The sequence below is a fragment of the Rhinolophus hipposideros genome (genome assembly GCF_964194185.1).
Source record: "Rhinolophus hipposideros genome assembly, chromosome: 2".
NCBI classification, from domain to species: Eukaryota; Metazoa; Chordata; class Mammalia; order Chiroptera; family Rhinolophidae; genus Rhinolophus; species Rhinolophus hipposideros.
This window is the reverse complement of record NC_138048.1, coordinates 41,515,808-41,540,693: the sequence shown is the minus strand read 5'-3', so window position 1 is coordinate 41,540,693 and position 24,886 is coordinate 41,515,808. Positions and strand designations below refer to the sequence as shown.

At 40.4% G+C, this 24,886-nt stretch overlaps 1 protein-coding gene across 3 annotated transcripts; it reads right to left on the bottom strand.

Annotated features, from left to right (window-relative positions):
* Positions 1 to 1,593: 1,593 nt before the first annotated feature.
* On the bottom strand, positions 1,594 to 24,822 carry QTRT2 (queuine tRNA-ribosyltransferase accessory subunit 2). 3 transcript variants are annotated; one of them, XM_081027253.1, is made up of 10 exons: positions 24,630 to 24,760; positions 24,314 to 24,492; positions 20,436 to 20,658; positions 19,601 to 19,656; positions 17,889 to 17,965; positions 15,480 to 15,692; positions 10,647 to 10,846; positions 7,941 to 8,092; positions 5,390 to 5,507; positions 1,598 to 3,751 (listed from the first exon to the last, which is right to left on the bottom strand). In XM_081027253.1, exons 3-10 carry the CDS (start codon positions 20,633 to 20,635, stop codon positions 3,520 to 3,522), a joined length of 1,248 nt encoding a protein of 415 aa, XP_080883379.1. In that variant the 5' UTR covers positions 20,636 to 20,658; positions 24,314 to 24,492; positions 24,630 to 24,760; the 3' UTR covers positions 1,598 to 3,519. The 3 variants fall into 3 exon arrangements, with proteins under 3 accessions (XP_080883377.1, XP_080883379.1, XP_080883378.1); XM_081027252.1 differs by having other exon boundaries at positions 24,314 to 24,487; positions 24,630 to 24,753; XM_081027251.1 differs by lacking the exon at positions 24,314 to 24,492 and having other exon boundaries at positions 1,594 to 3,751; positions 24,630 to 24,822.
* Between the last annotated feature and the right edge of the window lie 64 nt (positions 24,823 to 24,886).

The following is a 24,886-nucleotide window of genomic DNA, read 5'->3' as shown; positions in this document are numbered from 1 at the left end:
CATCTGAAAATCCCTATTTTTGGCATCTCTGAGCCACTGGAGGATCTGACAGCACAGGACCCACAGCAGCACGTAGATGGGGCACCTGCTCGCTCATGTGCCATCTCCACCACTAACATCAGGGTGACCAGATCACTTGTCGGCCACACTAGGGCACTTCTGAGAGTAAAAGGGGGTGCTGTTAGTAATTATGCCTGGAGTACAGACACAGGCCAGGATTGTGGTGGGCAGTGAGGTTACCGTAATTCACACTTACACTCGGCTTGCTCTTCCTCTTTGCTGACTGTGATTTAGGTGACGGGCTCCTAAGTCAGGGACTCTCCTGAGAAAGAAGGGGGAGGAAAGGTGTAAAATGAGAAAGAGACCTGAAAGTGGAAAACAAAGGAAAGAAGTGAACAAGAATATTAAAATGGATGCCAATTACACCAAACGTTCGGGTAAAGGCAGAGCCTCGCTGGTGGCTGGCTCAGCATGTAAGTTTGACCTTCCTGGCTCCCTGCCCTACACAGCACTGTCGATTTTAATAAGCTGTAATCCCGTAGCTACGAGCGAGACTAATCAAACTGCAGAGAGCAGCCTGTTCCTAATCAGGAAGGCACAGGGTAATCATTTAACTCTGGTTTCTCAGTGAGCTCCAAGCTGCCTCCACAGAAAAAAATATCCTGGATACGACAGTTGCTTACACACTCTAATCTTGACATTTGATGATCTTTGTTTGAAGTTTTTATTAAAATACTTTAATTACACAAGTGTTTGGTTTAAAAATGTTTTAGAGGACTTTTCCCTTTATTCCCAGAGAACAAAACACCCCTCCTCCGAAACCTGTAAGAAACAGACTCCTATTGATTACCCGAGTTCACCTGAACCGATTGCAGACCCAAACCGTTTCAACACCATTCGGGGTGAGTCCAGTCCCCAAACTGGAAGAGAGAGGGACTTGGGGACATGGAACAGCAAGTCACACTGAGCACCTACAGACCTACAGGCAATGGTGTGGTACTGTGGGCTTCACATGCCGGTGCCAGCTATTCCCCAGTGCAGGCGTGGGCGCCAGGACCCTGCTGCCGCAAAGCTCCAGAAGCACCCTATACCTCTTCAGTCCTGGCTTCTCTCAGTCCCTTCAACCCAGGAGCAAGTAAGACGCTATGCAGTGCAATGGTTCACTGTTGAGTTTTAGTCAGATGGAGCTAAAGTCTAACCTGGAAGCTAACTAGTGGTAGGTAGGCCCTTAGGCAAAGTACTCAATCTTCCAGAAATTCCTGGTAGGCCCTTAGGCAGCGTACTCAACCTTCCTGAAACTCAGTTCTTAAAAGGAATAATATCAATACCTCACAGCCTTGCTCCAAGGGTTAATGAGCTATGTATGGAAAGCATTTACTAAGGTGCCTGGCACATTAAAAATGCGCCATAGATTGTGGTTATTTTTATTATGTGCTAAGCCTTAATGGCCTTAAGGCCCCCAATTATATAATTGAAAGAGACAGGTGTATCCCTGAATCTCCTTGGATTCTGCATTTATTGTGAGTGCACTTAAAACAATGACTACAGATGGAATAAAGATAGAAAAATCTTTTTCCAATGGAGAACATTTCTGGTACCATGAAAATTTAGTATTTTAATAGATTCACTACTATTCACAGGAAACAAGACAGTATTTAAAAATGTTTATGGGCTATTGACTTTAATAGATTTACATTACAGAAACATTTTTCAAATGTGTTAATAAGAAAAAGACCCAGAAAAATGGAGGATATTGGGCAGAATTTTCAGTGTTTTGAACATAAATAAAACTCATACATTTTATACTGATTTGGGGATATTTATTAATACGCCTCCAATAATGGATTTGGCATTGAACAGGAATATAAACATATGAACAAGTCCAATCCAATATATTTCAAAACAATCAAATCCTTGAGAACAGAAATTCTGTCTTTCATAAGTAATGTTGCCGTTCATGAAGGTCAGAGGTTATAGGAAAGTCCATGAATTCTAAAATTCATGAATTCCAAAATCGAATTCATGGACATTCCTATACCACTAATAAAAGAACCCCATATAGATGGGCATCCAACACATAAAAATATAGTAACCACATAATTAAAAACAATGTTGAGTAACACCCACTAAAATGAACAAACAGTAAAATATAGCACAAGAATATAAAACAAATATATTTCACACTCCTACAAACAAAACAAAGGCATCTTTTCGGTTCTGTTGTTGTTTTACAAAAACCGTGTGTATGTATATTTTTAAAGAAAACTTGACAAATATAGAAAAGCACACACACACACACACAAATCGCTTGCCACACTGTCAACATGAATGTCAGTCCTCTGGCAAGAGCAGGAAAAACTCACAGAATCAGAGATGATCCGGGAAGATCTTTTCAGCCTCAGGATCGGCTAATGCCAATTCACCCACCACTTCAAAATCCAGAGGCCAAACCCCTTTTTAGGCTCTCGAGTATTTCTGCTGTTGCCTGACTCCTGGCACTACTACATTTTCATCAGGCCAACAGTGATCAAATAACATGAACAAGTAAGGCTAGGACTCAAATCTAAAATGTTTTGTTCCCCAAATACTAGCACTAGATGGAATCAAAGAATTTGATTTAGTCCCATCCACTATGCCTGCCCTATTTAGGCAGGAGGAACCAGGCATGGAGAGGTGAGTAGCACTGAAACCCAATCCTCTAATAGCCAGTCCCGGGCTCGGTCCGAGTGAACACCTGGTGAAGCAATCTCCCCAAGTGATGGGGCTATAGTTATTATGCGCGCAGACTATCGCTGAACCTGAAGGGCAGTCAGGCCACAGGAGAAATGTACAACCAGATGCAGTTAGGTAAACTTCCAGTCAGCTCCAGGGACACTAGTCACTAACAGTCCATGTAGCCAAATGAGGGTGTGTGCCCTGGGCCAACTGGTCATGGGAGCAATGTGTGAGTCCCACATGCCATGGAGATGCTAGCCTGGTTAGGTCGCAAGAGCCATTTCTGATTCATTGAACTGCCGGGTCAGCGTGGAAGGCAGAAGTGTCCAAAAGAGGCCCCTGAGAACATGAGGATTCAAATATAGAAATCTCCTCAATCAGCCAGATTCCTTCTCCAGTCAACAGGCAGGTGTCCAGAAGCTCATGCAACTCAGGACTAATCATGTCCCTTCCGGCTCCAACCGAACCCAGTGAACCCTCAGCATCTCCTCACCACCACTTCTAGGCTGTCTGTTCACATCTAAAGCTTTTGTCTTTGACTAAACAAAATCTCTATTGATAAAAGAGTTAGCATAGAAATATTAAAGGTCATGGTTCAGTTATTTCTGATCAACTCAGGTCATTTAAGTCTCTAGAAAGTCTCTTTATCCTTATGTGGGCAGTTTGGTACAGACATTCCTTATCTGAGCAGACCTTATTCTCAAGTACAAATGATGAAAGCTTAGTTAATTTCTTGTTCTTCTTCCCACATTCCAACAGGGGTACTGGCTCAATGTGAAGAGTTAGACTTGGGTGTGATGGGTCTCAAGATGCTTGCCTGTGGATGAGCTCTTTCAACTTTGCCAGTCTGTCATTTTTCAGTGCTTCCCGGATAGAGTGGAAAAATCCAAAGTAGTGTTCGAAGTTGTGTATCATCAGCAGGACCCCAGCCAACAGTTCATTGGTCACCAGTAGATGGTGGACGTAGGCACGAGTGTGATTCTTACAGCAGTAACAGGAACACCCTCTCACCAGTGGGTCAAAATCCTCCTGGTACCTGAGGAGGGAAGTTACAGTGACATTCCAGAAAGTGAGGAATACAAGAAGTCCACAACCAGGCTCTCTGTTCTGTTGGTGCATAACCAATAGTTAATAACATCACTGGCAAAAGTTCCACTTGGCACCTGCTTAGGCGGTGATGTGGTCGAAGCTGACAGAGCACAATGAGCCAGAGACTCAGGAGTCCATCTCTGCTGGATGCGACCTCCCAGGCTAAGGCTTACACAGGAGCAGCAAGGAGAGTCCTGGGGTTGCTCCCTCGGGCTGAGCACTGTCAGCCACACCGTAAGGCACATAATGCTAGAAAATGCTATTCTAAGGAACACACTTTTCCCAATTGCCACAGAGCTAGTATCAGAGGACACAGTACAACCTCTTACTTGCATAGGTTTTTGCAGTTTACAAGGCACTTTTACGTATACTGTCTTACTGAATCTCTTCAACCACCCTTGGAGACATGCATTTTTATTGTCATTTTACTGATGAAGACCATTAAGGGGGTTAAGAAGGAAGGCTCTGGAGCTACAATGCATGGGTTTGATTCCTGGCTCAGAACTCACTTGGGCAAGTCACCTAATCTCCCTCTGTCTGTTTTCTCATCTGTAATGGTACTAAGGGTCATAGCAGTGCCTACCTCACGGAGTTGTTGCAAGGATTAAATGAGGTAATCTAGCAAAAGGCTTCAACACTGCTGGGCACACACATACTCAGCACCGTACACGACTGTGTGACACCTTTTAGCAGCTCTTACAAAGAAGCCGAATGACTCGACCAAGGTCACACAGTCGTGAGTAGTCCTAGCGTCCAAACTCCAAGTCTCCAAAACATCCAAACTAGTGCTGACAGTAGGAAAACTGCAATTTCCAGATAAATTTATAATGTATAGAGAATTTTAATAGTATTACCCTAGCACTTTAAAAATAGAAATTAATCTCCTTGGCTATTTTTCAAGAAGTTAAAATGCGGTAACCATCATTATTTCAGATCTACAATCAAGAAGCCTCTTTGGCATAGATAAGAACTAGGATTTTCATATTCTTTCATTAACTTTCAAGTCTGTACTATCACTACATAGACATTAATAAGTCTGCATCGCCAAAATATCCCTTCACATAAAACCAAAAACACCACTAAACTGAATGTGCAAACCACTGGTTCCCTGACTATTACCACTTTGAGCCAAATACATTCAAAGTTACAAGATATATTAGTTCATTCTTTACAGAGGCAAATATTTTGTTTAAGATTTATAATCTGCATGTAATCAAGAAGATTTAAGTTCCTTAAAATTAAAAAAAACTTTTGTTGTGTTTTATCTTGAAATCCTTATTTTGCTTTGTCATGATTTAAAGTAACTGGAAGGAGTAAAAAAACACCAATGAATGTGGTCAAATCTTTCTGACACCTATTCTAAAACAATAGTTATCTAGCTTTAGTTTTCTGACAAGCCAAAGTACACAAATTCATCTGCAGAAAAAGATTTTTTTCTGGAACTGAATTTGAGAAGGACTAAATAATATTCAACTATAAATATTTTATAAAGTCATAAACAGAAAAGGGAACAGTTACATAAACTTTTAAAACACTGATATTAAGAAGTCAGAAATCAAAACCTAAACTTTACAAAATTCCTTACCTTTTTTCCTTCAGATTAATTTCAAATGATGTCATTTCTTGGTTGCAATTGGTTGTTTTAATTTTCTTTGTTTGATCTACATACTTTATTTCTTCTTGTGTCCCATTTTGTTGTAATACTGAAGGACAAACCAATAAAAAGTCTTGACTGATCAGATAAAAAGTGGACATTGGAAGAATTTTATTTCAGCCCTATGACCCTGTAACTCCACTCCTGAGAATTTATCCGAAGGAAAAGACACAAGAAAAATAGCAGTATGTACCAAGATGATCACTGACCTACTACTTATAAATCTATAATATTAAAACTCTGAGATTCAACAATGTCTAAGCAAATAATGGTTACAAGTATATAACAATCTTACTATCAAGGAATGGTTTAAAAAAAACAGTTATTGTGTGTGTGTGTGAGAGAGAGAGAGAAAGAGAGAGAGAGAGAGAGAAAATAAAAGTGTGTGATGAAGTTATGTCTCATCATAAAGTACATGTAAATTAACTGGGCTTTGTAACTGCCTATGTTCTAACCAGATTAAAAGTAAAATACGGTTTTTAATGTATGTGCTCTGTACAGAGACTCCAGCTCTTCAGGGAACTCAGATTATCCAGAATTAAACAGGGACTTGAATTGTTCCTTTGAACTCTTTGCTTTTAAAAATATATATATTCCTGGAATTACAAGAGAAACACCAGTTCCTATGCAAAGAGCAAGCTGCCTTAAACAGGGGAAAGCAGATAAATACTTTTGCAAACAAGTAATAATAACATCAGGGTTAGCCCAAGGAGAATGGACAGACAGTCCGAGGAAGGTAGTTTTGTCCAGGTCCAAGGAAAAAGAGAAGTGACCTGAACAATGAATGCAGGGTTGTTACAACTTTGCTGCTATGAAGCTGCATGCCGATGTGGGAAACCAGGAAGCCCTGGCTTTAGGAAAATCCTTGTTACCACGGGAAATTGGTGCCTATATTAGGCAACTTATTCCTTTGTGATTTTCACTTCGTAATTGGCAAAGGATTTTAATTTATTATACACACATATACAAATATGATTAATAGTAATACTTTAATAAAAATGTTCAAACTATTTGTTTTCCTAATTATAATGATTAGGCCAGCTTTCTCTGGCCAAAAAGGAACTTGTTTGTTCCAGAGAACTCAATATGGGTTCTTTTCAGAGTTTTGCATATTCATGGTAGGGAATAACTAACAAGTATGTCCTGGTGGAAATAATTCAGCTTGTAAATAAAGTCATGAACATTTATAGTGTTTACATCATTTATAAAGTGGTACACCTATCCACATACATTATATTCTGGTCCATATAAAGGACAATAAAATTGACCTATATATAAGAATTTGACCAACCTTATTTATTTTGTTTCCAGAAGTAATTCACTTCACATTAATGCTTAAATTGCTTTATAAAAGTGTAACATCTTCTGAATGAAATTTTGGTAACTTGTGGGGAATAAAATGACTCTTAAAGGAAGTCTCTAGGCCTAGACAAATGTAAGGTTGGTAGTGACAGAGGAAGAGTTCAAAGGACAGCAGGAAAAGGGAAAGGAAAGCATACAAATCACCTCACACCAGGTACTATGGTCAAACCCCTTATTGCCTCATTAGGTGAATAAATATATTTTGCTTTTTCTTTTAACTTGTGCCTCTATATCCGTTGTCCTCTCTAAGGATTATGTGCCAGTCAGAACTTTTATCAGCACTGAAAGAGAGTAAAGGTTACCGGGTCTAAGCCCATTATTATACAGAAAAGGAAACCAAGGCCCAAAGAGGTTCCCAGCCAAAAGGTTCCCAGCAGAGTGAGTGGAGAACCCCAAAGTCGAACCCTGGTCCTCCACCACCATGCTGCCTGTTACTGAGGGCATGCCAGAGGGAACCCTGGGCATGCAACATTCTCCTGAAAAACTGGAGATGCTTCAAGGGACCCCCCACCCCCGCCCGAAGTCTGTATCCAAATTCCTTTTCTACTGCCAGTGAAATGTCAGAATCTGAAACTGATTTTCTTGACTTCTAAATAACTAAACAATAAAAGAAAATGGCAGAGCTTCAAAGCAACATTAGCAGAGGAAAACAGCTTCCACATCTCAGTGTGTAGAAAAAGACAAAAAAGCAAAAGTAACGCTGGGCTCAGAGGAGGTTAGACTCCCGGTATTTTAAAAGCATGGGGTTTGCAAAAAGCAGACAAGAACTCTTTTGTGAAAAATGAATTAACTTTTTCCAAGCAGTTCAAAGGTTTTATTTTCTTAGATTGTCATCACTATTCACTCTGAACGTTCTTTTTTGGGTTGTTAATAGAAGAGGTTTTGTTTTTCTTGGTTCTGCTCACTACAACATTACTTCCTAATATTGATGAGCTGCATGTATAGTATTAAGTACCTGGCTTGTGGACCAACACGCCAGGGCGTTCAGATAAGAAACAAAGATAGACTTTCATAAAAGGCTGGCTTTATACTATGCACATATTTCTGGTTTGAATCCCAAGCCAAAAAATAGGAAATAGAAACTTAAGGATAACACTGAGATTAACTTCAAAAGACCTACATGTCTCCTCAGGATTCGGCTGGTAATCAAAGCTGAAAGTCAGGGCACATCCCCGCTCTGTCACTTGATAAGGAAAAAAACTCTCAAATAAGTCCACTCCTCTTTCAATACACTCGAGCACCTCATCTGGCCGGCTAATGCCACAGATGAGCCTGTAAAAATAAGAACAGTGACATGACGACAATGCCAGGAATGAAATCAAAGAGTCTTTAAAGAGGGCATTAAAATAAGAGTGAAAACCACCAACCATGGGTAGCACGGCACACAGCAGATGATAAGGTGTGGTGGAAAGAACCTTTGCTTTGGAGACAGAGACCTGGGCTAGAATCCTAGCTCTGCAATTTATTTACTTGCTGTGTTACTTTGGGAAAGTTTGTTAACCACTCTGTTTTAGGTTTCTCATTTTAAAAATGAGCGCAATAATACATATGTGGGGCCAGAGCCAGGAGTGCAGTTTTCAGGCTCTCGGCCTCACGTGGAAAGGTGGTCCCTCAGGTAGTAAATGGCCATCAACAGTTACTGGATGGCCATCAGCTATGGCTAATTGGCTGTCAGCTGTAACCAGTGAGCCACTGGCCACTAATATAACTGCCATGGCTACACTAGCAGAAAATGGGGGCTAGCAAGATGATGGTGGCTGAGCTAGCAAGAGCAGATTTCGGTTAGCAGGGCAGACTGCAGCTAGCAAGTGAGGTTGGTTGGCAGAGACAAGTGGATAGCAGGCTGCTGATAGTGTGGCTCCTGCTTCCTGTGTCTCCAACGCAGCCGCCAGCGAGAATATAGTGGTCTGACTCCCCTATCTATAGCTCCGTGGGTGTTCCTTTTTGGCCTTAACCATGTCCTGCGTTCTTATGTGGGGGAGCGGGAGCTGCCTGACACCCTGCATAACATACCTTACAGAATTGTATTGATCAATGAGATATTTGAGAAAGCACATAATGTAGTTTCTGGCTCCAGAGAGAAACTCAATAAAGGTTAGTTTTTCCCCCCTTTCATCCATTCTAAACAACCTCCCTCGTCTTAGGCTGAACTTCATAGGCTACTTATCTACCACAGAGATTTTCTTAAGTACAAAGCTGTGTTCTTTATCTCCCCTCAAATACGTGTTTTAACTGTATTTTGCCTATAATTCTTTTTTATAATTGGTTCCCAAAAGACATTTTTACTTACTATATTCTTCATAGGTTCATTTGCAAAGCAACTCTTGCTTTCAGAATTTTAACTCTGCCCATAAGATCTAAGAATCTAGGTGGTTTTATTTATGTTTCTTTATATTTTCTCCACTAATAAAACATCTGCATTGTACAATGAGACAGTATTTTTAGAGGCAATGAGTAAGGCATTCTGAGAGAATACTCCTCAACCAGGTTTTGCCACTAACACATGATAGGGAGAGTCTCTAGATCAGAGCTAGCTGGCTGTTGTTTCTCATGTTTGTTTTTCTCCCCATAGTTCCTTTTATGAACTGGCAGAAAAAAGCTTAAAGACTCCCTGATTTCTAAAAAGGGCTTATGTAGTATTAAACAACGTGGACCCTCCAATATATGCTAGTTTTTTCTCACTACAGTTTCCTTCAAGTAATGTAATGTTTTAGAACTCCTCTCCAACTGAAGCTGGCATTTCTACACCTTAGGAAGAAAAACAATCCCAGCTTTCAAACCCAGTAACAGACATCTGTGAGCACTTAACTCAAAGAAGTCCAGAAAACGACTAGAAATACTACTGCTGAACTGTCATCTGCAGCAGAATGAAGCAAGGAGGGGGAGCAATGAACACAGAACCAGGTGAAAACTGAGGCGAATTTTACACGGGGTGATGAAAACACCTCGTTCTGGCTGGTGTTTACACAGGTGTAGACGTGTAAAAATCCATCAAGCTCTATGTAAGATTTATACACTTTATTGCAAATTACACCTGGATTTTTTTTTAAAGTGGTAAAATTACATATACTATTATTATACCATGTTTCCCTGAAAATAAGACCTAACCGGAAAATAAGCCCTAGCATGATTTTTCAGGAGGACATCCCCTGAACATAAGCCCTAATGCGTCTTACGGAGCAAAAATGAATATAAGCCCTGGTCTTATTTTTGGAGAAACATGGTCAGACATCAGCTACATTCAGAAAGTTGGGATGTTTTGCTTTAGAACCTTGTAGATCATCTCCTCTCACCAGTATAGAGTGAATCCTGTGATTTATGAGAAGAACCAACTCCACTAGAGTTGCTGGTGCGATCAATTTCAAAAACGGAAGCCACCAAATCTAAGAACTTCTTAAAGATCCTTAGTAGTGCCCGTCTACATTCTGCCAGGCACCCCAGATCTGTCCTCAAGTTTTCTTCATTCAGGCCAGAATTCCACATGACTATACCTGCCCCCAGGCACCATGTTATAAGGAATAAAGAACAACATGTGTACTTATCAAAAGAATGAGGGGAAACAGTATAACACTTACCCTCATTTAGAATGAGGGTCAAATAAATGAATTCACATGGCAATTGTCCTCTGGTCTACATTCTGAAATCAAGGGCAGAGCAGCTTTGATGGAAACTTACCCCTAGAGCCAGCCTCGGCAGACTCAGCCCGGAGAGGACATAATCAAAAGATCCAAAGACATGCCCAGGTAGAGACCACATAACACACCCCGCCCCGCACTCCTGCTCTGCAGCCCACAAGGCTGGGCCTGCGTCCTAACTGAACACTAGCCTCGGTTTGTCTTCTGGCAGCTCTGCGGTGACCGATGACAGCAAGTGCAGTCTAGTCTCCAGAGTTGTTGGATTCCCTTGAAATCCATCCAGCAGGAAGCCCCCTACGGGCCGCTTGGCTGTCTCTCGTGCTGACCTCAGCCTCTCCTCCACCACGTCTCCACCTTCAATCACTCCAATGATCGTACTTTTCTTAAGGACCTAAGATAAGAAAGAATTGAATGCTTTTAACCATTTCTAGTAACGGAGGTCTTTACCAAATAAACCACCCACAGAAGCAGTGAAGCTGCTACAGCTGACTCTCGCAGAAGGATGGTGCTTGGTGCTCCCTCCTCCCGGAGAACCTTTTGGACTTCAAAGAACACAATTTGAAAGCCACACAAATAGTTAAGACTGAGGAGAAACTGAGGCAATCGACAAATGTAGTCATCCTTCAGCTTAGATTAAACTAAATACATGCTGAGCAAGTATAAGAGGAAAAGGATAAAAAGAACAGTTTTCATGTGTTTAAATGATGATCCAGGTCCGCTTTGGCCACTGCCCCGTCTCTCAGAGACAACTTTATGAACTTCGAAACTATTTGGTTGGGACAAATGACTATCCATGTGGGAGAAAAAAAATGTAAAAAAACTGCTATTGCACACATTATCCAAAGTAAATCTAAACATAAAAAATATAATTATACAAGTATTAAAAGAATATATTGAATATTTTTATAATTTTGGGATAAGGAAGGCCTTCCTAAGCAACCTACAGCTTACAGGAAAAGGCTGACATATCTCTGAGTACAGGAACATTAATATTCTCTAGTGAAATATACTATCAGCAAGGAAAACTTACTTTTTAGAGGAATAGGTTGATAGCTATACCATACAAAAAGCTCCAACAAATCCTCGAAGGAAATGATAAGCCTATGGAAATCTAGGCAGATACGTGAGTATGAACTTGAGAAAAATAAATATGAAAGCCCTGTGCACATATGGAGAGCTTACTAAACCTCACCAGTAAGGAAATGCGAATTGGAAACAATTAGATATCGTAACTGGAAACAATTAGATACCACTTTTGCCTATCACACTGACAAAAAAAGTTAAGTGACACAACCTAGTGAAGGCAAAAGTGTTAAGAGAAACATGTTTATATACCCTGATACCTAGAGAGTAAAAATCGATTCAGCCTCACGGGAGGAGTAGACAACAAACTTGTCACAATGTCAGTGCTTTTATCTTTCTATCTTAAAATTTCACTTCTATAATCTCTCCTACAAATATATTCACTCATATGCACCAAGGTATCAGAAAAGAGTTCCGAGATATTGTTAAATAAAAGACAAGCAAATTTCTGAACATATGATCATATTTATGTAATAAAAATCACATGTAGGTATGCATATACATGCAATAATTATGTATATGAAACTGTCAAAATAAGGATGGCAAGGAGATACACAAACCCACAGCGGCTCCCGGTAGAACAGAGGGATGGAGAGGGAGCCTGGCAGGCTGTGAAGAGGGAATTCCGCTTCTTAGTTTAAGCAGGATGGTACAATCAAACCACTCTCCCAGAAAGAGCACTTTGAATGCTGTGTGGAGAATGAAGTAAGGGTGAGTCTGAGTGAAGGATGGGGTAGGACACAACGGCAATAATCCAGACAGACGACGAGGACTTGGACTAAAGCAGTGGCAGTGGGTAGAGGAGGGAAGGGATCTGCAACCTCCTCAGGAGTACGATCAACACGACCTGACTAATCAGCTGTTCCAGAGAATGAAGACAGTCTAGGATGACTCCTGGCTGCTGTTTTGGGAGTCCAGGGAGAAGGTGAGAATGCAGATGGGGAATCCTAAAAGCATAGTGCACGATGAGGCATGATGGCTAGTCTGTTTTGTGTATTCTGAGTTGGAGGTCTCAGAGGGGTATACAAATTTAGCCACTGAATGGATAGGCCTGAAGTTATGGACATGTGTGATACAAATGCAACTGCCCAGGCTAGCACACAGACACCTGGCACAAGGCTGCCATTCCCTACTCCTGCTTCCAAGGCAGACATGGCCAATAGGCCTCTTTCTTCCTGCTACATTCAGACACAGCTCCGAGCACCTTGGGATGAAATCCATTTGCCATCCCTGACCTAGGAAATATGAAGAAGAAAAACAGCCAATAACAGAACCTTGGGGAGCTTCAATATTTAAGGGCATTCAGAATAAAACGATCCAGTGAGTAAGAGCAGAAGGACTCCTAGGAAAAGGAAAAGATGTATGCCGAAGTACGAAGCAAGACAGTTTTACACGGGGTTGCCCCTTTACATGACTGTTTGCACAGCTCTCTGTGGGAAACTCCTTTTCTGGGTTAAGAAGTGTGATCCTACATAATTTATTGTCTAAAATGGAACACATTTCAGAGTAAAATGGCACTATTAATAATCGTATCAAGACAACAGCATAAGGATAAGGGGTACAGAGAAGAACCCCAGCATTTGACCAACACACAGGAAAGTGTGAAATGGTGAGGCTGATTGTAACACAGAAGAGGGACTCGAGGCTCATCTGGCCATTCTAATAATCATGCTGTGTCGTACTCCATCTTCTTCTCCACCCATCCAAACGTTACTCGTCCTACAAGGATAATTACTGGTTGAAAACAACTGCTAGTGAGCAATGCTAACAATTCAGACCCACAGCAATGTTCCCAGATCCTGAGCATTCTATTCAGAATGACTACTAAGCTTTCTCTCATTATTTTATGTATATTAACTTCATTAGCCAAATTCCATTTTTATTGGTAAACTCAAAATGACAATGTTTCTCAAACTGAATGCACTTACCCTAGTGGGACCTGATCACTGCTCAGGACGACTCTATATAAAGTCATCACAGATACCAATTCTCCACTCTGATCACTATCTTCTGCTCTCCTACCTCCTCTGCTTTCTCTTAGTGAATGCACCCTTTTCCAGTTCCATTAACTCTGCTACCAGGAGCCCTTATGTATTGCTCAGCTTTGTCCCCACCCCATCATAACTATTCACCACCAGCAAGCATTTACTGAGGGCTTAGTATGTGTTGGGAATTCTGCTACATAACAAAGACACAAAAATGACACACAGAAATTGAGCTTAAGGAGGTCAAAGACAAATAAAGACAAATACGAAGAAATCAGTGCCGTACACTGTGACTGGGGCTATAACTGAGCTACATACAAATTAAAGGGCTGTGGCAAAAGATGAAAAGAAATTTCTGGAAGCATCAGGGACAGTTTCCTAGAATGAAGAATGGAATTAAATGAACCAGATCTGGAAGCAAGAGGAGGAATATGGCTGAAGAAAAGAAAAAAGAAACAGTCCAGAAAGAAGTCTGTGTACAGGCACAGTGACATGAAATAGGATAACGCCTCAAGGAATGGCAGTAAGTCAGAAGGGCAAGAGTGCCAGCCACAGGAGAAAGTAGGCCACACTGAGCTGGAGGAGCAGGCCAAGGCCAGGTCACAGCAGGCCATCCATGCCATGTAAAGTTGAAGTGGACAGTCACCAAATTCTTTTAGGGAGGTGGGCAGTGGGTTCACTTTTGTGCTTTACAAAGATCTCTAAGATAGCAGGGCTGAAGACGGCTTGGGCACCAATGAGAACAGAGGCACAAAGAATAATTACAAGATGATTTACATAAGAAATGCTGAGGCTATTATGACTTAAGGTGGTGACAAGAGGGTGATGAGGGGGCAGACTGTAGATATATTAGGGAGATAGAATCAAAGAGAAGTGACTATTGGGTATGAAATCGGACATTAAAAGGAATCTTGAAAGACTCAAATTTCTGGGCTGAGGAACTCAGTGGCTGCCAAAAACTGAGAAAGAGTATTGAGGAAGAGCAAAAGAAAGAACGGGTTTAAGGAGATAAGACACAGAATATGGTTACCTCTGAGTTTGAGGTGCATGTGAGAGATGGTCTAGTGACAGAACCTAGCTAAAGCCCTGTAGTTATGCAATGGTGATGCTAAGCAGAGTGATTTTGATTATACCTACAATTGTAGAACCATTCACCAATAAAAACTAAGGGATGACTGGGCAGCTGGATGGCTCAGTTGGTTAGAGCACAAGCTCTCAATAACAAGGTTGCCGGTTCAATTCCCGCATGGAATGGTGGGCTGTGCCCCTGCAACTAAGATTGAAAAAAACAGCAACTGGACTTGGAGCTGAGCTGCGCCCTCCACAACTAGACTGAAGGACAACGATTTGGCGCTGATGGGCCCTGGAGAAACACACTGCCTAATATGCCCCAATAAGAAAATTAAAAACAAGCAAACAAACAAACAAAAACAAAGAAAAACAACTAAGGGATGATTGCCTAAGGAGAACATATACAGTGGGATGAAAAGAAAGCCTAAGAATCTTAGAGAGCAATAATATTAACAGTTCAGAGGAAAAAAAGGAGAGCATAAAAGAGACCAAGAAGTGAGGAGCAGAGAAGTAGGAAGAGGAAACGGTATATGTGGGATATAAAACTGAAAACAACAAAAGAACAAGACAAACAAATGAAGAAACAAAAACTCACAGACACAGACAATAGTACTGTGGTTACCAGAGGATAAGGGGGGATGGGGTTGGTAAATGAGGGTAAGGGGGATCAAATATGTGGTGATGGAAGGAGAACTGACTCTGGGTGGTGAACACACGATGGGATTTATAGATGATGTATTACAGAATTGTACACCTGAAATCTATGTAACTTTACTAACAATCGTCACCCCGATAAACTTTAATTAAAAAAATGAAGAGGGTATCATGCAATGTAAATTAGCAAGAGCTTCAAAGAGAAAGGAGTGGTGAGATGTACAGCCTTACCTCTGACTCTTCTTGTAGCCGCAGACAATTATCCAGGAATAGAAGCGATCGGTCAACAGACTTTCTGGCTCTTTTTATGGAAGTTGCTTCTGCACAAGATGCGTCTCCATCTGAGAGGCACTGAAACCAGTCTGGCTGAAGGGCCTGCTGAATTGCCATGAACTTGGGAACAGTCATTTCCACGCGCCCTCCAACACTCCACACAGACACAGACTGCCATGGGACAAGACAATGAGGAATTAGCAAGAGTAAAATGCAAACAAAAAGAAAGTAATAATAATAATAAAGCAATTCTGAATTTAATTCTTCTTTACAACTAGAGAGATGGTAGTGATTCAATATCCTAGGGTGAGTAGAAGAGGTTTCCTGGAGTATACTCCCATTTCTCACAGAGAATCCTGCAACAGCCATACATGTCAACTTCTGAGCTTGCCCCCAAGAATTCTTTGATATACTTTTCTAGAAGCCCAGTCTTCAGTTCTCCCTCACCCCACTCCGTCCATGCTGGTCCTGAATACACCGCAGACTTTGATTCTTCTTTGATCTCATTATTCCTTTTGACTGAAATGCCCTTCACCTACTTTGCCTAGTAAAATATTATGCACCTTTTAAGACTATAGTTCAAATCTTAACGGTATCTTGTCATGTCCAGCACAAATGGGCAGTGAGGGAACAAAATGGGGCGGCTTTAGGTTAAGTTTTTTAAAAAAGAAAGAAGCAGAGACTCAATGCAGTTAAATCTCAGAAGGCCAGGGGGCCTCGCAGTCATGGAAGACTGGAGCCCAGAATCAAGCTGACTGGTGGCGTTTACTGATATTCACATGCGGCATTCGCATTATTTATTCCACAGTCTGTGAATCTCATACATCTTAATAGAAAACTGATGGGAGTCAATCACCCTTGACAGCTGGACCAGAAGTCTCAACTTCCCCAAGGGACAAAACCTATAGGCATATAAACAGATGGAGAGCACCTCATTGAATCACTTCCCGTGCAGGTTTTGGGAAGGAATGCAGCCAGAGGCTGAGCTTTCCTTAGCCTGAGGAAGCTGGGGGCTGTGCCCACCTCGGTGAACCCCGTGGGTTCTCCTATTGGTCCCCACGACTGCGTCTGGCTTGGGTTGTTCCTTCCGTGAGGAATCTTACTCATCACTGACTGACCAGCCATCTTTCTGGGACCAAACAGGGAGGCATAGGGTGCAAACACAAAGGTTTAGCAAAGTCCCTGAAAGGATCGTCTTACAGACTCACCTTTCTATGCGGGCAGGTAGAAGGAAACAAAAGGGTAAGCTGTTGCGTGGCTACAGTATCTACCCGAATGTGTTCCCAAACTTTCCCAGGTGTAATCACTCACCCACTCTTCTAAGTTCTCTCAGAATTTGTACTTATTTCTTCTATAGAAAAGATAGCCCTTATCACACCATTGTATATTTGTCTGACTGGAATATCCCAATTCATGAGTGTGCCCCAAAGGCACAGTTGAGGGCCGAACACATTATTAAGTAGTTAGCAAATTGAGTTAAATACGGAATTATGTGCTAAGACAAAAATCCCATGGTGCATGAGAACCTCTGTATGTCCCTTTGGTTACAGTATCTCTCTTCTTAGAAGAGACTCACAAAGACATCGATGGGAGGCCACATACAGTCTTTTTGATTCTGGCATAAAAACACTGTTTAAGTGAATCCTCTCTCCCTTATAAATGGGGTAGATAACTGACGTCAAAATATTTTCTTTGAATTCAAATAACATAATAAAAAGACGTTTAAAGAAGGGTGATTTAAAATAGTAATCTTAGGTAAGATTAATAGATATTGCCAATACCAATACAGTGGGTGCAGGAAAAGTAATTGCACTGGTGAAGCAGCATATACTGCAGCCTTGCTGTCCTCAGGGTCAATGCAATGGGGCCACGTTGCAGGTGGAAACTTTTAATGAAGTTCTTTTGATACTGTTCTCAACTAGCTAAAACTCTCTGGTTGTAGATCCAGCTTTTTAAAATTCTGTTCTAAAAGCAAGCCGTATTACACTGTGGTTCTACTATATATAGTTGCGCATGTGATAACACTCATCAGCAACTTTCCCCACTCTTCCTGAGGTTGGTAAAAACTGCAAATAAAGCAGGGCATCAAAAGGCTATTGTTTTCTACCATCATAGCAATTTCTTTTTTTGGAATGTACTTGACCCTTTTTCAGGCCCAGATTTTTTTACCATAACCCCATCCTCAGGCATCCCTACTCTAACCCCTATAAACTATCATCCCATTATATTCATAGAAATAAAGAGAAGGCATACAGGGGTCAGGAATGGGCCAGCATCCCAGGCAGTGGGATCCTAGCATCTGAGAGATACAGTAGGCTGACTTCCGGGGATAAAGATGCAGCCTTGGGGTTCCTTCTGAGAACACACCTTGTTTGTTACATGGCCAGCTGGGCAGGGGCTGACTGGATCGTGCAGGGAGCAGTACAAGAGTGATTCTGGCATGCCTGTATAAACACAGAAAAGAACCCTTGAAAGCACATCAACAATTACCCTGTGTTACAACAGACAGCAGCTTCATAATGTGTACTGTGAGATAAAGCAACACTAAACTTAGAATTATACGAAGCATGTCAACATGAATGAAAAGACTACTTTGAAATCTTCTAACCTAAAAGAAAAATTAAATGTAAAGGTTCATTTCTAATGACAGTGAGTTGCTACAAAGGAATGGTATATCTTAGAAAGTACGAGATACAACGAAAGTATTTAATGACATGTTGACCCTACTCAATGTGCTTTGAAGAAGAATTTAGTATCAGGTAGGTTCATTCTAGGTACCATCCAAGGGGAACCAGCTCCTGGAAAGATGAAATGATATGGTGAAAAGGTAATCTCATTAATAATAAAACCATCCCATATCATGGGTCCCTAGAGGCAGAATTACAGGGAAGCTATAGGATATTGCAAATGGATCTCATTTTCAGTAAGTTTCATTGACTCAAGATGACAGTTCTTAGATTCTTTAGTCAAAAAGATAGTCATTTTAAAAAAAAATCCAAAAAAGGTTTAGTAAACCATTATGTGCTTAAATATCATATTTTGTTAAGAGAAAAAGATTTCATAAGAAAAAAAATTAGGATTGCACTGCTAAAAGACCAAAAAAATAAAGCAAATTAAAAACAAAAAAACAAACTACAGTTCTCTACCTCGTTTTGCACAATTTCAATTATGACAATTATCTGTAGAAAGCATTTATTAGCTATTTTCACTGAATTATATGCTTGTATACTTTAAAGCTGGTTATTAAAACTGTTCTCAGATCAAGAAAAACAGTATTACATAAATTCCTCTGCTGAAATATAGGGCCTTTTAACAATCAAATTGTCATGCAGTTTCCCTCAGAAGCAGAGGACTGAATAACCAACAGCAACCAGATTTTCATTTACTTAGGTGAGTCCTAGATATTGGGGAACAGCTTCAGGAGAAGGTGGTCTACAGAAGAATTGGTTCTCTAGCTATCTACTGCTAAGCTTTTCTTATAAAATAAATGGACACATACATCCTATTTGGGGAACAAAAGATAATAGTAACATATCCAAACATAGCATCCTGGCCTATGCTTTAGGCTCAAGCAGGGCAACACTGCTGTGGATCGTAGGCATGCCCATGCAGTCTCAGCTCTGGGGCCTCGCTCTGTGCCTGGAGCTGCCCACACCTGCCTGCCACGATAGGCAGTGGGTGCCTGCTACACCAACCTGACCTAACTCCTACTCTTCCTTGACCCAGCTGAGATGCTTCCTCATCTTCTCTTTCAAGAATCCGTCCTTTATTCTGACCTCCTTCCACAAGTAATCTACAGCACATTATGTGTTTCTCCTTCTGGCTCTCATGATAGATACATACACATATCCCTAATCGTGCAAATTCACAATTACCTGTTTGTCCCTATCCCAACGAGGCTCTGAGTTCCATGAGTGCAGCAAATATTTCCTATTCATCTTTGAATCCCAAATGCCTCGTTCTTACTCAATAAATGCTTATTAATGAGTAAGTAAATGTATGAATGAAAGATCAAAGAACAAACAGCACCTCCAGACTCCAAATTAATACATCACAAGAGACAAATAATTAATTTTTACCTATAAACTTTCCAACTCCTTCCTTATATTCTGCCAAGACTTCATGATGTTCTGCCCTGTAAGCAAAACAGAAAAATACATAATACAAGGAACCATTCTACAGATACTGTATACGACTGAAGCCTTCCTCTCTTCGCCCAAACAAGTGACACACAGTCAATGCAGTCTTGAACAACAAACCCACCAGTATTCAAGTCTCAACTCACTAGGTTGGGTTCACTGGCCACAGCAAAGGTCGTCAATTTGCAAGTGTTTCTCATCTCTGAGAAGAGAAACTGGCAAAGCAGATATTCTGAACTGCTTCAGAATACCCAGACTGTCTTCTTCTGCTTGCCCTTTAAAAATCACTGTTATTAATATAGGACTGTGGAGTTATTTCATCATATAGCAGATTCTTCAGGATAAAGTCAGTATGTATATTACACAAAATGGTCTAACTCCGTTAGTCCCATTTCTGTAGGTACTGCTAGCAAGCACATGTGCAGAGACAGAGAAAACTTTGAGGCTGGTGCATGAAGACAGCCCCGAGGCTCCAATTTCAGCTGTCACAGAGCATTCCCTGCCCTGTCGCCCAGGAGCAGTGGCAATGAGGGCAGTATGGAACCTTGGGTTTAGAAGAAAAGTGAAGAAACTCTGCCATGTAGTTCTGGCCCATGGCTTCCAGATTAGAACCAGATAGTGTGTAATATTTGATATATTTCTTCTGATTTCATTCTAAAAATCTACAAATTTTGTGCATGTAAGGAAAAGAAAAAAAATTTGCTTGACTGCACCTTATTAAAGTAACTAAGCCGCTACCAGAGCTGACGCTTGGATGGGCAGGTCTAATACTCACAGCGATGACAGCGTAAGCTGGGCCATGGCAGGCACCCCGTGGATTTTATGCAGGGTGTGATGGGTCAGGTGTGGGGCAGAGCCAGTCTTGGTGTACAGAAGGCAGCCTGGAATGTCCACGGTGTGGTCCCCCGTCTTGCCTAGGTTTTTGATTTTTCCTAGGCGACAGCCATTAACTACCTTGGTAAGACTCAGCTTCATCCTGAGGGAGATTCCTCGAGGTCCTGATAAGAAAAGAATATCAACTTCAGAAGGAGTTCCAGGACATCTAACGGCTAAATATTTTGCAAAGAATTCAACCTACAAGAAAACAAATCATAACATGTTTATTACTACTTCCAGGTGAGGAATTTTTTTAGGTATCAGGAATAGGGAAATGGGAAAAGACACAAAGAGAATAAGACACCTCCCCTAAAGTCCCAGAGCAATATGATGACATCAACTGCATTGAAATTCAGTCATGGAATTTTTGTCTGACGTAATGAAAACCAAACAAATGGAAGGACGGAAGAAAAAACTAATCATGGAGAGAACACTGTGAAGCCAAGGCTTACTGTCAGCTTTGAAAGTGTGTCCAAAGGAAGGTCACACTGCTTAAGAAATACAAATTAATTTGATTGATTTTTTTTCCTTCTTTTTCTTTAATCAATTTTTTCCTTCTCTAATTTGAAAGAGTATTAGGCAAAATAGCAACTTGGTCTAATATGTAACTAAATGAAGAAAACAGGTTCCCAAACAGCATTCTGGTGTTTATTAAAATATACGGAAGACTATACATCAAAAGATAAACAGATTATCTCTGAGGGGTGGGATTATTTTCCAATATGTTCTTATGTGGTATCCAAATAGAGGTGAGAAACTGTGAGCATACATGTAATTCATAAGCAATTTAGCATTACTTTTATAATTGGAAAGAAAAAATATTTGACAAAAGAAAAAAATTAAGATATACTTTCTAATTTCCATAGATACATAGGAGAAAAAAAATCAGAAAACATTATCAATTACTTTGTTGGATGCTGTTAATTAATTATTTTTTATTTTCAGTGAGGCAAATCCTAAGCTCCGCTTTTTAAAGACTTGGTAACCAGGAACGGCAGATCATTTGCAAAATGTCACTGGATATAGCGTTTTACAAATACCAGCATTTCTATAGCAGGTACCATACCCTCTGGAATTCTTGCCAATGGGGTTGGGCCCAGTTTTATTAGTAGATAAGTAATTACATCTATCCAGAGGCTCCAATCTTAGATCCTGTCCTTTAAGCATTATGCTATACCACACTCTGAAAGTCAACAATTGTTTAAGATGCTTACCAAATAAATAAGCATTATCTATCATTAGTTAAAAAATATTCAAGAATGTGAATATGACTTTTTTGAGAGTCCTCAGTTCTTTTTGTTTATGATCTAACTTATATTTTGTTTTTTAATTAAAGTTTATTGGGATGATAATTGTTAGTGAAGTTACATAGGTTTCAGGTGTACAATTCTGTAATACATCATCTATATATCACATTTTGAGTCTGGGTGGGGGGGTCCTAAGTTCTTATATTGAAATAAAATAGTCAATACAGTCTATAGAACTTCAGAAATAAGAATAACTACTTTCTGTATGGTCCAATAAAAGATTTCATGCTAAACATGAATTATTAAAAACAGTACAAGTGTTTGAGGGAAGCCTGGTCAATTTTCTATGACTCTAACTTCATTATTTCAAGTTATCACAAAGATAGAAATAAAAATAAGTATTACTGAAATCCGTAAGAATGAAGACTACTAGGGAAAAAAGTTATGTTTTAACAAAAAGTAATATAAAAGCTATTTTTTAGAGCCCTGTTACTACACATTAAAACTGTTAAAGTTTATACCCCTCAAAATTGTTTACACAATCATACTTCTTATTGATTTATCAGTAATACACATAACCTTCTGATTTCAAGTGATAAAAATATATTTTAAACTAACAGAACTCTGAAGCCATTTGTAGCAAAGTTAAAGACTGCATTTTGCCATCAAAGTTAAGTTCCAGGGAATTGAAGCAGGGAAGTACAAAGATGAGAAATGCACTTTAAAGTTAATAATCAATGCCTGTTATTCTGACTGAATATTGGAATCAAACAAATATAGAATAGGTTTTTGAAACATAAATAAGAACTAATGAAAAATGAAAATGACACAGAAATTCAAATTCTATAAAACAGGAACTGAAGTACAGTATTCTAAAACCCATACACTGTTTGGGAGGAGGAGAGAGATAATGAATAACATTAAACTTAGAGCATGTGCGTTAAAATATTTTTAAGGAACCATTAAAAGACTAACGACAGAATGCATAATTTCCAAACCCATTGGGGAGGTGCTGATAAAGAAAAATTGGTTAATACAATGAAGGGCAAGAAAGAGGAAGAGATGAAAAAGCACACCAAAAATAGAAAATACAAAATAAGATGGTATAAGTCCAAATATGTTAGTAATCACAATAAAAGTTAATTTCACGTATTTAAAGACATAATGGTAACAGTAGCAACTATTTACTATGTATCAAGTGCTGTTCTTTACATATTAACGCCACGAATGTGTATCGCCATATATACCTCATAAGACAGATGCTATTATTATGTGCATTTTACAGATGAGAAAACTGAGGCTAATCTAAAAAACGTCACCATTTAGGAAGTGGGAAAGCCAGGACTTAAATCATAAGTCTAGCTTTAGAGGCTCTAATCAACTGGTAGCCTACTAGAAGTCCCATCTTTTCCATAAGCATATGCAATGTTTACATATTAACTGTAATGTTAAGATATAACTTTAGAGTCATATATTCCAATTTACTATAGTGTTATTATTGTTCTGGTTTTCCCTTATTTCCCTTCTCTTGCTCTATCCATTCTCCCAACCTCCATGCTCATAGAAACATTTACACATGCTTGTATATAGGACCGGGTGTTTTTTTTAATAACAACAACAACCAAAAAAAGGAAACATACTATACTGTAAGCACTTCTCTGCAATTTGCTTTTCTTCCAGTAATACACACTGGATATCTTTCCTGAAGAAGAGACAGAGCTAACTTACCCTTTAAAAATAACTGCTTCATGATATTACATAGTTTGGATGTGACACAATTTAATCAACGACCACCTTTCTGATGGACACTCAAGATATACAGGGACGGTCCTAAGATCTCTGCAACAGTCTGGGGGCACGGCTTCCCTGATCGCATTTTCACCAATCTCAAAGTCTACTTTAGTTTACGCTTCCTGGTAGAGCTCTATACATACACTATTTTTTTTTTTTTTTTTTTGCTTTCTAGAAACACTTCACTGATTTATTTCTCAACATCCCACTCCTGATACATTAAAAATCCTGACCGAAATATTTAAAAACCCGTAAGCTTCATTCACAATTCTGTGTGGATCGACCTCGTCATAAGATTTTTGTTTTTGGGGGGTTGCAGAGATAAGTTGGCTCTCTGTGTCATCGTTTAGTTATCCTAGCTATAACTGTCTATGACATATAATTTAATTTATCTGCATTTCATCTCAAACATAGCTGCAATAATACAATGAGATATTTCTCAGTGTTTTCCAACTATCATGCTGTGAATTATATAAGATATGCAGAGCGTGACTTTCTGTTAATACACTACTTTGGAATCGTAACCACATCAACCAGTTAGGTACTGTCGCCCTCATTTTGCTTAAGAGGAAATCAAGGATCCGAGAATGTAATTAACGGTGCCTGAGGTCACACAGGTACCAAGTAGCCGGTTCCAAAGCTCCCGCTCCAAATCTCTACTTCTGCCCTCGGAACACCTGTGTCCTAGAATGGACTGTCCACGGGAACGTCCAGGCTCGGTCGCTAAGGAGGGATTCACCTTCACTCCACGGGCCTCGCGAGGCGCTCAGCTCAGGGACCCGAGATGGTGCCAAGTGTCCCGTGCGGCCCAGGAAACACTTCCGCCTCACAACTTGATCCTGGAGCAGAGGCCCGTCGCAAGGAGGCCCCTTTCTCTCGGAGATGTGGTGACGTTCACACGATTTGGGAAAATCTGGACTTACAGAAGCCACCGAGAGACCCAGAAAAGGAGAGACATGGCAGGAAGTACAATTACTGTTACTGCAACACAAGCCGGAAGAGTCTGGGCACGACGCGCAGCGGCTCCCGCACCATCAGGGAAAGGGGTCGCTTACCTGCAAACCTCCCAACTTTTGGGGCCTGGAGACCCCCTCACTCCCCTCACAGTTCGCTCCCACGTGTTCGGCTTGTAGAATTCTCGGCTCCCTAAACCACCGCCTCTGGTGCAGATCCAATCAGGAAGCACTCCGTCATCACTGGGCGCCAGTAAAAGGCAAAAGTAATCTCAAAGCGACCTCTGGGGAGAGCGGGGCCGAGGGACCGCTGCCGTTACTATGGGTAACAGAGCAAACGCGTTCCGCCTGCGCGAAGC